We start from the raw sequence: 15,017 nt of genomic DNA on the forward strand, positions 1-15,017 counted from the left end.
CATATTATATATGTATTATACATAGTATTATGTTGTGTTTATACTACCCTCTTCGATAGCGCCATGAAGCCCACGGGCGTACAAGAGCTTTAAAAATATATATTAACATAACATAACATATTGTGATGCTTTATCCAGCTACAACTGCTAGACTTCAGTAAAAAGTTTAGGGGTACAGGGTGATTTGGACTTTCATAACTTTTGTTAACACATTTTGTTCATGTACGACGAATTTGGGCAATCTGCCTCTCTGAGTAGACTCCAGGTCCATACCAATACACAGGGGCAGATTTACAAGCCCCTTGCGCCACTTTTGCGTCACGTTTAATATGGGAAAAGTGATACAAAAGTGGTGCAAAGGGCTTGTAAATCTGCCCTACAGTGTATGCAGCCTTCAGCTGTAGGACGAGGTGTCCTACAGACCAAGGTTCAGGGTCTCACTCGGCTGCTTCCAGGTTGGGGCAGAGCTTTCACCAGAAGGAAGAAAAGTAAGGCCCCAACAACTAAGTATTCCATCACAACAGAGAAGGTACTCACCCAGACAGCAACCGTGAACCTAGGAGCCCTCACTGAGCCAAGCCATAGCGCGTTTTAATTGAGGGTACTGCACAAAGCACAATAAACTACCTACAGAGGACTGGAACATCTGCTTCGGTTTTGGACACCAGAGCCATAGAACCTCATTAAAAGTGAGCTCCAACTACTGACTTGTCATCACAGTCTGCACTTGGTTTTGTGGTTTATTATTCAGTGCTTTCTATGACACTTTCATATTATGGACACTGCCTGTATTGTGAATGAGCTCCCGACTTCACATGGACCCAGAGTCACTCTAAAAATGTTCATACAACTGATCATTCGAAAGCAATATGTGAATCTGATTAGTGGCAATTGACACTAAAAGTTGTACAAAATAAAATTCCAATCATGAAGATCCTTGACTGAACATTGGCTCCAGCTGAATGTGACTGTCCATCAGATGCCTGGCCTTCTCATAGCTTGCCCCGTAGGGGCTTGAGGTACTTGTAGAAAGAATCATGCACCTTTGGAGACAAAGGAGGGAAAATAAATAGAAACATGCATTAAATACATGCAGCAAAATAATGACATTTAATACTTTTTCTCTGAAACTGTCAAGTTATTATCGATGAACAGAAAAAACTAATTCAGGTTATCAATTTCTAAAAGGGTGCATCACTTTTTATAAGACTGTCATCCATCAGTGTGTTTAGTACATCTTGTCCCAGTGTTAGTTCAGCAATCTAAGTTATACTTTTCCCATCCACATACATATTTACTCTATCCTTTCACATAGATCTAGCTTTAAAAGTGGTGGCAAGTCTTCACTGTTCAGTTCCACACCCTCCCTGTGTCAAACCTAAATAAGAAGATTAAATACCAAGGGAACTCTGTTGGTCCCTTGCAAATTCATGCACAATAAGTCCAGCTATGTTGTTGTTCATGAGAGTCATGCAACCACTCAAATGAATCACAATGTTTGACCTTCAACTATTACTTGGAAAGTGAGTGATTACAAAAGATATGAACCTATTAAATAGTTTATCTCATTCGCTACTTTAAAGAGGCCTGAGATTCCCTCTGATTTCTCTACAATTGCACCAATCTAGCCAGAATCTAATTCATATCTGGTTCGGCTGTTTTCATCCTGTTGAATAAACGTCTATTAAGCTGCCCACCCAGATGATCTTTAAAACTAAAGAACAAGTTACTTACCTTTAGTGATACTCTATCTAATCACAGATTCATCACCTTCAGAATATCCCCAGGCACCAGACTGGATCTGAAAGTTTTAAAACAAAAATGTGGCATATCGATAGGTGACGTCATGTGACACCGTGTTGACTTTGTTCCACCCCAGGAGTCACATTGGCGCTGCATATAAACGCCACCCCTGTGCATTGACATCAGTTTCTTTCTTGACTCTGTCAGCACCCTTTGATATGGAGACCAACAACTGTGAAAATTCCTAAATTGAGACATTTTTAGATTGGGAAAAAGACCATTACACAGAATGGGGAGGTGGAAGTGGGAGGCATGAGAACTCTGAGCATTGAGTATCCATCAGAAATAGGTAAGTTATTTGTTCTTCTGATGGATACTTCTAACTGCAGATTCCTCACCTTCAGAATAGATACCAAAGTAGTAACTCCGAATATGGAGGGTGTGTGGAATAGCTCCGATCAAAAATTCCTGCAGGACCGATCATGTGAACTGCCCATCCCGTTGGACCTAACTGGTAAGGTGTTAGTGGCTGTCAGTATAAATATTAACAACCAGTCCCTCACTCAACTCGCATGCTCGAAATAGGGAAACTAACTCAGCTGCTTGGGTGGACTGATAGGGAACTCGTGAAGTCTCAACTACTGTGTGCAGCATAGTGATTGCATATGCTGCAGTGGTGGTGCCATCTGGTAATTTGAAACAAGAGCCATCGACGTATAGTTCGCCTTGGGGGTCAGATAAGGGAACATCAGTCCGGTCTAACCGTCCTTTCATCTCCTCTTCCGTTCGGAAGATACAATCATGTACGTCCATCTCCTCATCCTCAGAAGGGAGGGGTAGTAACATGGCTGGATTCAGAGTGGCACAGCATTTGATCATAATGTGCTGTTGAGAGAACGTTAGCTCGTAACAGGTCAGACGTGCACTGGTAAGGTGCTGCGTCTTTGTTTTATTCAAAAGTGTATCCACAGCATTGGATACCATAACTGTGAGGTCAGTATCGAGTATGAGTCCTACCGATTGTCATATTGAGACAGCCACGACGCGACCGCTCTCAGACAGCTCAGAAAGGCTCGCGCGACAAGGTCAAGCACAACAGAGAAATAAGCACACAGCTGTTGCTTATCCCGGAATGTTTGTGTTAGAACAGAAAGCACACAACCAGCCGTCTTGTGCACGAACAGCACTAATGGCTTGGCATTAGGTGTACCAAGCACAGGAGCCGAGCAAAGCACAACTTTTAATTGCTCAAAAGACTGCTTACATTCAGGCGTCCAAGGCAGGGGTTCATGCACATCTTTAGTGGTTAGTGCAAGCAGGGGTTTTGTTAGTTGGGAATAGTTTGGGATCCATTGGCAACAACAGGAAGTAATGCCAATAAAACACGCACATCTTTCTGGGTTCGCAGAGTAGGCATTTTAACAATGGTACTAATGAGCTCAGGGGTCAATCTCCTACCCTCCTTCGACAGTAGGTGACCTAAATAAGTCACCTCCTGTCGACAATATTGAAATTTGGAAAGGGATACCTTGTGACCATGGTCAGCTAAGTGGAGCAACAATTTAACCGTACTGTCTCTGCAACCCTGTTCTGTGTCCAAGGCGATAAGCAGGTCATCAACATATTGGAGCAATACATTACCTGAGTGGAGCGACAAGGAATCCAGCTCACTTTTCAATGCTTGACTATAAATACTTGGACTTTCTGTATAGCCTTGAGGAGCGTGACAGAATCTAAAATTTGTGCCAGCTATAGTGGACCCGAACAGATACCTGCTGTCAGGATGAATGGGGATACCAACAAATGGATTTTTCAAATCAATGACAGAAACAAATTAAGCAGAAGAAGGAATCATTGTCAAGAGTGTCATGATGTCAGGGACCACCGGAAACTGGGGAATCACTATCTTGTTAACTTCACACAGGTTAATCACAAAACGAAAAACATCATGTTGGTCACTGGAAGAACCAGAGAGTCCTTTTGAGGATGGGAAGAATGGGGCTGTTACAAATATTAGCAGTTGTCTCCTCAACCACTCCCTGCTCAATCAAATCCTGCACAATTTGCATCAAAGTACGCTTACCTGCCTTTGGTATTTAATACTGGGGCACACAGGGTAAAATAGCACCTTCCTTGACACATATCAAAACAGGCGATATCTGCAACAGACCCACATCCTTGTCGCCTGCCACCCACAGTGTGTGTGGCACATCAATAAACTATGCAGGAAGGGGCGCATCTTTAGACAGACACTTTGTAGCGGCCCAACATTAGAACCCATTGTCATGTAGACACCCTCTGGGGAGCAGTATATTGTAGCGTGCAATTTCTTCAATAAATCCAATCAGATTTTCTCCACAATTAGATGACGAAAAAAATGACAAATCCACCGTAAAAGGACCAATCGTCAGTGCAAGGGGTTTGGAAATGGGGCTTACAACCGGTACACCGGAAAAACCTACCAATACATTATTATGGCCAGACAGAGCTGCCCCAGGGACCGTAGAACGAGAAATAGAACTATTTGTTGCACCTGTATCCACCAAAAACTCTTTAGTTGAACCGTGCACGTCCGCACTAACATACAGACCACGCTGATCTACAGGTATCTGCACTGGTCCCTCATTCTGTCCCTGACTGTCCTAGCTGTTAGGCATTTCTGTCACCTCTTCCGTGTCATAGTCATCAATGTAATATTGCCCACCCTGAGTGTCATCAAAATAGTTCTGATCAGAATGAAACTGCGACATTATAGCATTCTGAGCCTGGTCCTGTCCACCTGTTCCACGACCCCTTCCATGAGAACCTCGTCTAGGTGCCGCTACCTTTTGCAAAAGTACAGGACACTCGCTAAGCCAGTATCACACCTCTTTACAGTAAGCGCACTGATTCAGCCCTAAAAGCATGGAGCTCTTGGATCTGCTAGTGCGTGGAAGTGGTCATGTCGAGCCACCACACCCTCTACCATTCCTCCTAGAAGCCTGCTGTAACAACAAAGCAGGGGCAACAACAGAGGGAGCGGGCACCAACATCATTGTCGGCTGCATCATTGGGATAAGATCTGGAGAGAGAGAGACCGAGGCAACAGGCATCACAGGAGTATTAACAGTCACAGTTGCCACAGACGGCGAGGGCAAAGAAATGGCAGGAGGTGCCGCAGCCAGAGCAGTCTGATCAACAAGAACAGAGGCAGAAACAGAGGCGACAGGAGGACTAGACAGCTGGTCCAGTGAGGGAAGAGCGGGATATATCCTCTGTCTCGCATAAGAGGGTGGCTGTCGGGTATCTAATAATTGCTCCACAAGCTTATCACTTTCATCTTGGGCCACATAATACTTGTCTATTTGTAATCAGAATTTCCTATCTGCGCCGTCAACCCCTATCTCTTGCTTCTCTCTAACATGCGTTACAGCTTTCTGAGTCACTGTTTGCATTATCCCTTTCGGACCTCTTTCTCTGCTTTCATTCGTCTTTGTTTAACCTCCTTCTGCCATGTTCTGAGGGAATCAAACATAGAAAGCCTCCTTTTCCTTGCAAATAATTTCTCCTGTAAAAAGGCAATTTTCTGTTAATCAAAATACCCGTAAACGGCCACTGCAACTCGTCATTGTCCCTCGTATATTTGTGCCATAGCGTACTAAACGTAATTGGGCCAAGGCCATGCTTCACATACATGTCAAAATTCGGAGTGCCTTCCAGAGGCACTGGCTGACTTTCTTCCAATCGGGCATCAGCCGAACCACAACAACAACGGGAAGCCCAAAATTTACTACACCCGGGCATTTTCAAAAATATACCAAATTTGTTATGCTGCCCGGCGAAGTGTTCACAGACACTTTGTACCAAAAGCGGCACTCAAGGATTTGCCGCAACTGACATCCCCTATTAAGGGCTCTAGCAGCGGCAGCAAAGCCTCGCGTAGCTAAGCAAATGCTGGAACCAGTTTAATCGACATGGAAGATGGTGAAGAATCTATAACAGCTCCTAACTCACCGGTCTATGATGATGTAAGGTTTCTGGTAGATTTGGCTCAGGAAAGGCTATTGTCGGTCAAAAGCCACGTGCAAACACCGATGCTGGTTATGCCTCAATGGATCTCAATGGCTCTCAATATTTCAGAGCCGCTGCTGAGTCACACGAAAATGACAAGATTAGTAAAAATCATTATAGACACTTACTTTAGCTATATATAGAGCATTATTTTATTTTCAACTAATAGTCTCCCTTTCTTTGTTTTTGGAACTGTAGAAAGCATCAGCAAAATGAACCGTGGTAGATGGGACATCACCAAAGGTTAACGGCGTAAATGTTTACTGCTTATGCTGTTCAAAACAGACTGACAGTTTCACAATCCAAAACAAAGAGCCACATAAGAAATGTGCTTGTGCCTATAATATCTCAGATTTTTAACAGGACATATGATACCATATGGCCTGTTAAAGGTTTTGCTGCAATTGTTGTTAGCGTGTTTGTCAAACGTGACTATTATAACCTCTGTTATGGCCATACATTAATGCTCTACAGAAGGAGGTTCAAGAGTGTCTATATGACTCATACACTTCAAGAACAATCCATCATATATGTAGCTTGCTAGAACCAAACAACGTATATAAACTGTTAAGATTGGTGTATGGTTTGTCAGAGGAAAAGAAAAATGTCCACCCTGATATGATTAAGGTCGTAAACCACGCTCAAAGAGATCTGATGCTCAAGTGAGCCAAACTCAAAACTCTGTGTATTCAAGGTCTGTGTACATATTTTGTTAGAAGGACAGCAGAAAGGGCTATAGAAAGACATATGTGGATATTTACTTTCAAAATAGAAAAGTAGGCTCCATGAAAACTGTTTTAAAAAATGATGAGTCCCGCGGTTTCGTGTCATTATTGTATTATTTAATGTTACACACTAACTCGCTTTCAGGCCAAGCATCAAAATGTCAGTGTGCATGTCATATGCCATGTCTGAGTTATGTCCAGGATACATATGTATTGCCAGATTGGTATATGTGTTGCCTAAGAAAGAATAGCTGAAATACAACCTGTAATTCTGCACTATCTGAAGGTTGGTGTGCTGCTCTCAGCGATGCACTGTGACAGTCCCATGTGCATAGCTAACTGGTGTATCAATGAATGGCTACCTACAATGGATGAATACTGGAGCGCGTATAAATGCCGTATGAGGGAGTTAATAATATCACTGACGAACAGCATAATAGCGGTCCTTGAGCCTTTGCAGTTAAAAGAATTAGCTATCCCTCCGACACCCTCATTTTACACACATATTTTAATAATTACCAGGACTGCCTTGTCAACTGGCACTGTAACACTTTTGTATTCTCACAACTACCAACTGCAAGCTGACACACAATTTATTTTCCGAACAATAAATAAAAGCAGACAATTTCAGACCAGGAGAACAGAAACTGAGCTTCACTATGCCACATATTGAATGGAAAAAAATAATTTAAATGATATAAGCTATCATTGTTTTTACCTGCAGCAGATGATGTCCTGTGTTGTCCGATTGCTCATGACAATTCAGCGTGAAGCTTTTCTCCATGTTCCTATGGCCCCTCTGTACATAGACTTAAAATAAGCTTTTTGTGGCTGCTTCTGATTGTATGTGTGGCCTTGGGGTGGCATTGTATACATAGCAGAGCTTTCTAACTATGCACAGGCCCACTTTGGGGAGGGGGAGCAGCCTTCTGCATTTGGGTTCCATTTCATAGCAGATGGCTGCTTCTGATTGTGTGTGTGATCATGGGATGACATTTTAAACTTAGTCGAGCTTTCTAATTATGCGATAAGCCCACTTTGGAAAGGGTGAGTAACAGCCATCTGCGTTTGTGTTCTATTTCATAGCAATCTTGATTCAATTATGAATTTGTCCAAACGTTCCTAACAAAAGACCTTCTTTAGTCAAAAATGCACCGTCCAAGATAAGACAGGTGGCTTGAGGAGAGAGTGGGGTTGGGTGTTCCTTCTGTGTATTTCCCGAGCCGCTCGTTGAGGAGCCCTCCACTTGTCTCATCAAGGATTCCTGACTGCCACTGCCTACTTACTATGTTAGCGACTCACATACTGTGCACAGAGAGAGTGTTGCAATTTTACCTGTGACAAAGCCTAGACAGAGGGCAATGGGGGGCCCTACCTGTTATGACAGCATCCAAACCACGTTTTGTAGACCATGAGCACATGACTAGCATGTGAACAGGGTGATGTCACAATACACATGACCCAACACTATCACATGGCCCTGGAAATTGCGGTAATGAAAGTGATGTCACTTCCGAGGCATGACAACTATTACTTTTGCTTGAAGAGGAAGGTATCTGTTGTATCTGTAGTTCCAGTTGGTATAGCCCACACACACACCCCTCCCTCTTTTTCCCCCGTTGGTTCAGCCCACCTGTCAACATTCCATGCTCAACGCCTGTAAGGTTATTCATGAGACAAGGGTTATGGATGTTTGCTGTTAGCACTTTGTGTCTGGTTAATAAACCTGTCAACCGATTCAAGTGTGCTTAGTTATTTCACTGGCGACGATTGTTGAGAGGAGGCCAACGCGCGACATCCCCTCCAGGAGTTACCCAATGGAAAAGGGGAATTATAATGAATTAAGAAGCGGAAAGTAAAGATAGCCGCACCAGCTTGGTGTGAAGGAACCAGCCAAAGGAACGTAGCGGTAAGGAAGAGCGTCTGTAATTGAACGTGGAACAAATAGATTAATGGAAAAGTGAAGGAAAAAGCGGTTTAAGAACACTTGACAAATTCAGGAATATAGAGCAGTAAAAGAGGAAAGTGAGGGATCTTAGTGTTGGGAAGAATTCAAAGAAAGCAAACAGCTGACTGAAGCGTGTGTGGGGAGAGGTGGTGAGAAGTGACAGGCGCAGCTAATGTCAACACGACGAGTTGCGAAGTGAAACGCGCTGTCAGCAGCAACGTCCGTGTGGAAGTGGCAGACGGCGGATCGCGCTAAGGATCCCAAGCAGAAAAGCTAACGTGTGTCTAGCTGACCAAGCGTGAGGATTTGGCGAAATTGAAGGGCGCAGGCACTGTCACCACGAGTTGTAAGGTGAATTGTGCTGCCTGCTGGTGCCGGGTCACGCAGAGGAACAACAGCGGCTGGGAAGAGGCGTGAGGGGCGGAGCGCGTCTGGCCAAGCGAGGAGAGAGGCACCCTAAGCAGCGCAGAGCGGCGAATGCGGCGTGTGACAGACAAAGTCATTTTGAGGAAAAAAAGATTTTGATAACCTTACTTTGTCAGGTGAAAAAGCGGCCAGTGTTGAGGAAGAGAAAGGGAAGGCTCTGAGGCTGCCTGACATCGCGTGTGGGAAGGAAAATAATAGTTTACTTCAGGCATAAGCAGATTCAACAAACAGTAACTGGCTTGTTCATATACAGCGGTACAAAAGGGGGTGGTGATGGATGGGGCATCTGAATCAATCAAACACTCACACCCAGTCAAAAGATCTGGGTTTAATCCATCACCGTTCTTTAGCCCACTCTGCCACCCCATCCCCTTTTGTATCGCTTTGTTCATATACAAGCAGATTCAACACGGAAACATAAGGAACATTGAGGAATTTAACGAGGAAAAAATAAATAAAATAATAGGGTTGGAAATGCAATAGTAATAGTAATTGATTAATTACATGTATGTAACCATTGGACAAGTGAAATGCAAGCAGGATTAGTACACTGTGTATGAAGTAGTTTACAGAATATTGGAAACTGAAGGAATTAGTGAGATAATTCAAAGCATTAACAGATTCATTGTAGTTTTATTACACAGGAGGGGTATAAAGATGGCGGCAGCTAGCATGAACCAGCCGCCACCTTTCCTGACAGAAGAGGGGGAACCGGCCTTACCATGGAAAGATTGGAAGAAGGGGTTTGAATCATATTTGATCGCAATTGGCGCAAGTGGGTTCTCAGCAATAAGGAGACAGACTATCCTAATGATAAATCTGGGGACAGAAGGAAGAAGAGTCTTTGATAGTTTACCAGAGTTGGAGGAGGGTGAAGCTGAGGGTGAGGATAGAGATGTATATGATCAGAGCCTAAGAAAACTAGAATTACAATTTGCTGATAAAATAAATGTTGTATTGGAAAGGCATACATTTTTTTAGAAGGGTGCAAGGGAAAAATGAAAAAGTAGGGAACTACATTGCGTGTCTACGTGGTATGGCTAGCACATGGGAGTTTAATGACTTGACAGAATCTCTCATAAGGGATCAACTGGTGAGATGCACCAATAACAAGAAAATTCTGGACAAATTGCTGGTTGGAAATCCAGATTTGAAAAATGCCATAGATATAGCGAAAAGTGTAGAACACACAGCTGAATGTGTGAAAGAGATGAATGTAAATGAGGGGAGCAAAGTAAATTAAGTAAATGAGAGAAAGGAGGAATGTAGAGAAATGTATGCAGTATAAAATGTAAAGAAGAAGGAGTTTTACAAAGAGCCTGTCAGAGAGAAAAGTAACACGGAAGCCAGATTTAAGTGTTTCAGATGTGGGAGCACGGCACATTTAGCCGACAGTATTCGTTGTCTAGCAAGAATTGCGACATGCAGAAATTGTAACAGAAGGGGTCATTTTGAGAGAGTATGTGAAGAGGTACCAAGGAAAGTTGTATATTGTGTAGGAAATGATGAAGAGTATCAGGGAAGATATGTACTGAGCATAGACAACAAAGAGGAAAACCAAGTTAAAATGGTGAATTTACCGAAATGTGACATAGAGCTAAATGGTGAAGTAATAGAAGTTTACGCAGACTCTTGTTCACCTTTCACTTTTGTAAATCTGCAAACTTACAAAGATAGATTGGAAGGCAAAGCGACAAAATTAGAAAAACCAGATGCATGCCCAGTAGGGTACAACAGGGACCCCATTTCGGTAGAAGGGATGGCCAATATGGAAATATCTTTCAAAGGTAGAAGCACGGTGGGGAAAGTGTACGTTGCAAAAGCGGGTTCAAATCTGTTGGGATGGGCTCATCAGAAAGACCTAGGAATGAAATTAGACCCCACAGCAGAGGTTCCGGTTATGCTTGTGGACAGGAATGTGTGTGGTTTAGAAGTGGTGGAAGAATTCAGTGAAGTGTTCACAGAAGAAATTGGATGTTTGAAGGAGTATATCCATAAAATAAAACTTAAAGAAAAAGCCAAACCAGTGGCTCATAAGTGCAGGAACATTCCACTACTAGCTAGGGAACCACTAAGAGAGGAACTGGAAAAATTGTTGAGACAAAAAGTGATTGAACCTGCAGAGAGCTCAGAGTGGGTGGCTCCCATTGTGATAACGGCCAAGGGAAATTCAGGCAAAATCAGATTGTGCATTGAACTGAGGGAACTGAATAGCAACATATGGGTAGACAGATTCCCATTGCCCAATATAAACGACATGTTAAGTCAAGTCAAGGAGGCAGAATTCTTCACAGTGATAGACCTTTCACAAGCTTACCACCAGGTAAAGTTACACCCGGCAAGCAAGGCATTGACAACCTTTATCACACCTTTCGGGGCTTTTAGGTTTTGTAGAATGCCATTTGGGCTAGCCTCCTCGGCTGCAGTTTTCCAGAGGGCGATGCAAGGCATTCTGGAAGGGCAGAAACAAGTACTGTGCTTCCAGGACGATTTACTGATATATGGAAGGGATGCGGAGGACCATAACAAAGTTTTGAGAGAAGTTTTGGAGAGATTAAAAGAGGCAGGATTAACCTTGCAGAAAGCAAAATGTCAGATAGGGGTGACTTCGGTTACATATCTAGGACACGTAATCTCAAGGGAGGGAATCAAACCCAAATCTGACCATGTGGAGGCAATCAGATTGGCACCACAGCCCAGTTCAAAGGAGGAAGTGAAATCCTTCCTGGGATTAGCGGAGTATTGTTCAAAGTTCATTAGGAACTTTGCAGAGATATCCTCACCTTTGAGGCTAATACTAAAAAAAGGAGCAAGGTTTGAGTGAAGTGAGGAGTGTGAAAGCGCGTTTGAGAATCTAAAGTGTTGTGTAACCAAAGCACCATTTTTAGGCCAGTTTGATACAAAACGGAACACAATAATAACAACGGATGCGAGTAATAAGGGCATTGGCGCGACCCATTGTCAGACAATAGAGGGAAAAGAGAGAATAATTGCTTTTGCCTCGAGATCTCTTACTGAGGCAGAGTCAAGGTATTCAGTGGTGGAGAAGGAAGCGTTAGCTTGTTACTGGGCAGTCAGACATTTCAGGGTGTATGTGTGGGGACTGCCATTTACTATCCGCAATGATCACAAGCCTCTAGTAAATGCGTTCAGTACAAAGAACTTAGAGAGGACCACTCCAAGAATTGCTAAATGGTTCCTGGGATTGGAAGGTTTCAATTACAGGATGATATATATTCCGGGTAGGCTAAATGAGGCAGCGGACTGCTTATCCCGTTTACCCATTAAGAATAGAGAAGGAGAGTGTGAAAATGTGGAGGAGTATGTAGTGGCAGAGATTAAGGAGGCATTAAGCAAAGAAGAATGGCAAAAGGCGGTGACAGAAGACAAAGTACTGCTTAAATTGTAAGACCTAGTATCCAAGGGCTGGCCTGAGAAAAGGTCTGACCTTGGACAGGAAGAGAAAAGATTCTGGGAGGTTAGGCATGAATTGAACCTTCTGGAAGGGACATTGTACAGAGGCAGGAAGTTGATTCCACCTGAAAATATGAGGGAGAAAATAATGAGTCTGGCTCATGAGGGCCATCTAGGATGTAGTCTAACGAAGAATAAAATCAGGATGCATTATTGGTGGCCCAGTATGGACACCATGGTAGAAAGATACATCAGACAGTGCAGGAGTTGTGCTACCAGTGACAAAACAAAAAAAAGTATGAAAGGGCCAATTTCTGCGGTAGAAGTACCGACCACCCCATGGAACAAATTGGCTATGGATATTGTCGGACCCTTAGATGTAAAGGGTCTGGGAGGAAGATTTATAATATCACTAGTAGACTACCATTCGAAGTGGATAGTAACAAAGATAGTGGAGAATGTGACAACGAATACAGTGATATCCTTCTTGCAAGAAATATTCAGGTCTGAAGGAGTACCGCAAACTTTAGTGACGGACAATGGGGTCCAGTTTGTTTCGTCATTAATGAAAGAATTCTTACACAGCTTGGCAATAACTCATCTACGTACTGCACCATACTGTCCCAGGGCAAATGGGATGATTGAAAGAGTGAATTGCATGATAAAAGAATGTATACAGTTGAATGGTAACAGCGGGAGTAACGTGAGAAAGGCCCTGGATGAGATGATCTGGTCCTATTTAGTAATCCCTCACAGTATCACGGGGTTATCACCTTTTAAATCACTTAAAGGTAGAGAACCTGGTACCAAGATGTGTCCCATGTGGCTGAGGGGTAAAATGGTTGAGGAGAGGGATAAAGGAGAAGTGGTGGAAAGAATAAAGGAATACCAAGACGCTTACGTTGAAAAATACAATGTGGGTATAGGAAGGCAGAATAGACCATAGAAGGTAGGAGATGAAGTAAAAGTCAAACTCCCGAGGTCAGTGCACTCAGGGTGCTCAAAGTTTTCAGAGAGGAAAATAATTGCAAAAATTTGTAAGAATGTGGTAGTACTTAACGATGGACAGGCATGGAGCATGGACCGTATTGTAAAGGACAATAGTAAAGTACTGGAGGAAGATGATGCAGACAAAGGTGAGAGAGACGACAAGGAAATAGACAATGGACCTATCAAACCGGATCTCAGGAAGACGGAGCGGAGACCACGTTGGCAGAAGGACTATATAATGTGGTGATATGTATTTCTTTGTTATTGCATAGGGTAGGAGATGTGTTGTATCTGTAGTTCCAGTTGGTATAGCCCACACACACACACACACACACACACCCCTCCCTCTTTTTCCCCCGTTGGTTCAGCCCACCTGTCAACATTCCATGCTGAACACCTGTAAGGTTATTCATGAGACAAGGGTTATGGATGTTTGCTGTTAGCACTTTGTGTCTGGTTAATAAACCTGTCAACCGATTCAAGTGTGCTTAGTTATTTCAGTATCCCTCATTACTATTCATGTTGTTACAGAGAACACAAAAAAGGTCTGGCCAGATAACACAGAAGAGTGAAAAATAGGACAGACAGAGACCCCATACACCGCGTAGCAAGTCAGACCACTGCATAGGGACTTGAGGGGATTCCGCCCTTCCAAGAAAATGTTGTAAAAAAATGTATATTGTGGTGCTGTTGACCAGCAAGAAACACCCCTTTTATGTTGATGTTATTTAAAATGTTGGCTTTAGGCCAATGCAGTTCCACAATTAAGATTTAGCATCTAGACATACGTCCATGTTATGATTCAAAAAATGTTTAAGATAATGAACGGATTAATGAATTTTGATAAAAAAAAATTTACCATTCAAGAGAAAAGACTGAAATGTTTTAATAAATGAGTTATATCTAAAGTTCTTTATATAGTTTTTTTTCTGGTGCTTCTATGCAGCTTTACTTTCCTGCCAGGCTTAAAGGCTGTCTTCTGGTAACATCTTACACGGTTAATTCTGAAAGCTGTACCACCTTATAATACCTCGAGGCCATAATCGTTCACGTTTGTGGTATTGAATACACCTATTTAATAGAGAAGGCACCAAACATAGACCCTGGAAGTAGTGGCGCAGGGGGCACTGTAGCACCCCAAAAACAGGCTGGAGTTCAGAAGGAGAATGAACAAGGTAAGATTCCTTTACATTTTGTGTTTATCAGCCTGAGTCTTCTGTCATATTTCTGCTCCTTCTTATAACAGAGAGATTGGTGTTTTCTTTCTCTGACTGTAAAGTGAGAGGAGTTTGTGAAGTCAACTATGTGACAATCTTGCTGGGGTACAGGGTGTCTGAAAGGAAAGGCTTTCAGATGTCAACAAAATAGAATGTCCACACATTACTGTTTGTGTGCCATATAATTTTATCTGTGCAGATTTATGGCCATTTCTATGGAAAATATCCTGTCGGTAAAAATCGCACTGCGCTACCACACCAAAATACTTTTGTAATATATGTGTGACAGACTGCCCCACAATGCTGAATGGGTGTTGCTCATTTGTGATACTTGTTCGAAGTGTGATACTTAAATGTACACAACCCCTGTGACTTCAGTAATGTAATGTCAGCACCCCTACTCTGAAAATCGTTCCAGCTCCCCTGGCACCAAAACAGTCCCAAATTAAACAAAATAATAATAATCTGGCAGCACTTTGATGCAATATGTAGTATTTTAATAAA

The 15,017-nt window shown here is 42.8% G+C and overlaps 1 protein-coding gene across 1 annotated transcript in view; it reads right to left on the reverse strand.

The window, feature by feature from the left end:
• Nucleotides 1-331: 331 nt before the first annotated feature.
• LOC144770228 (peroxisomal acyl-coenzyme A oxidase 1-like) overlaps nt 332-15,017 on the reverse strand; it is a 274,407-nt gene continuing 259,721 nt past the window's right edge. Inside the window, exon 14 of the mRNA XM_078654563.1 lies at nt 332-1,043. Within this exon, the coding sequence (XP_078510689.1) occupies nt 993-1,043 (51 nt within the window). The 3' untranslated portion in view covers nt 332-992. The remainder of the gene's footprint in view (nt 1,044-15,017) is intronic.

The sequence above is a fragment of the Lissotriton helveticus genome, chromosome 7, assembly GCF_964261635.1.
Source record: "Lissotriton helveticus chromosome 7, aLisHel1.1, whole genome shotgun sequence".
Classification (NCBI taxonomy): Eukaryota; Metazoa; Chordata; class Amphibia; order Caudata; family Salamandridae; genus Lissotriton; species Lissotriton helveticus.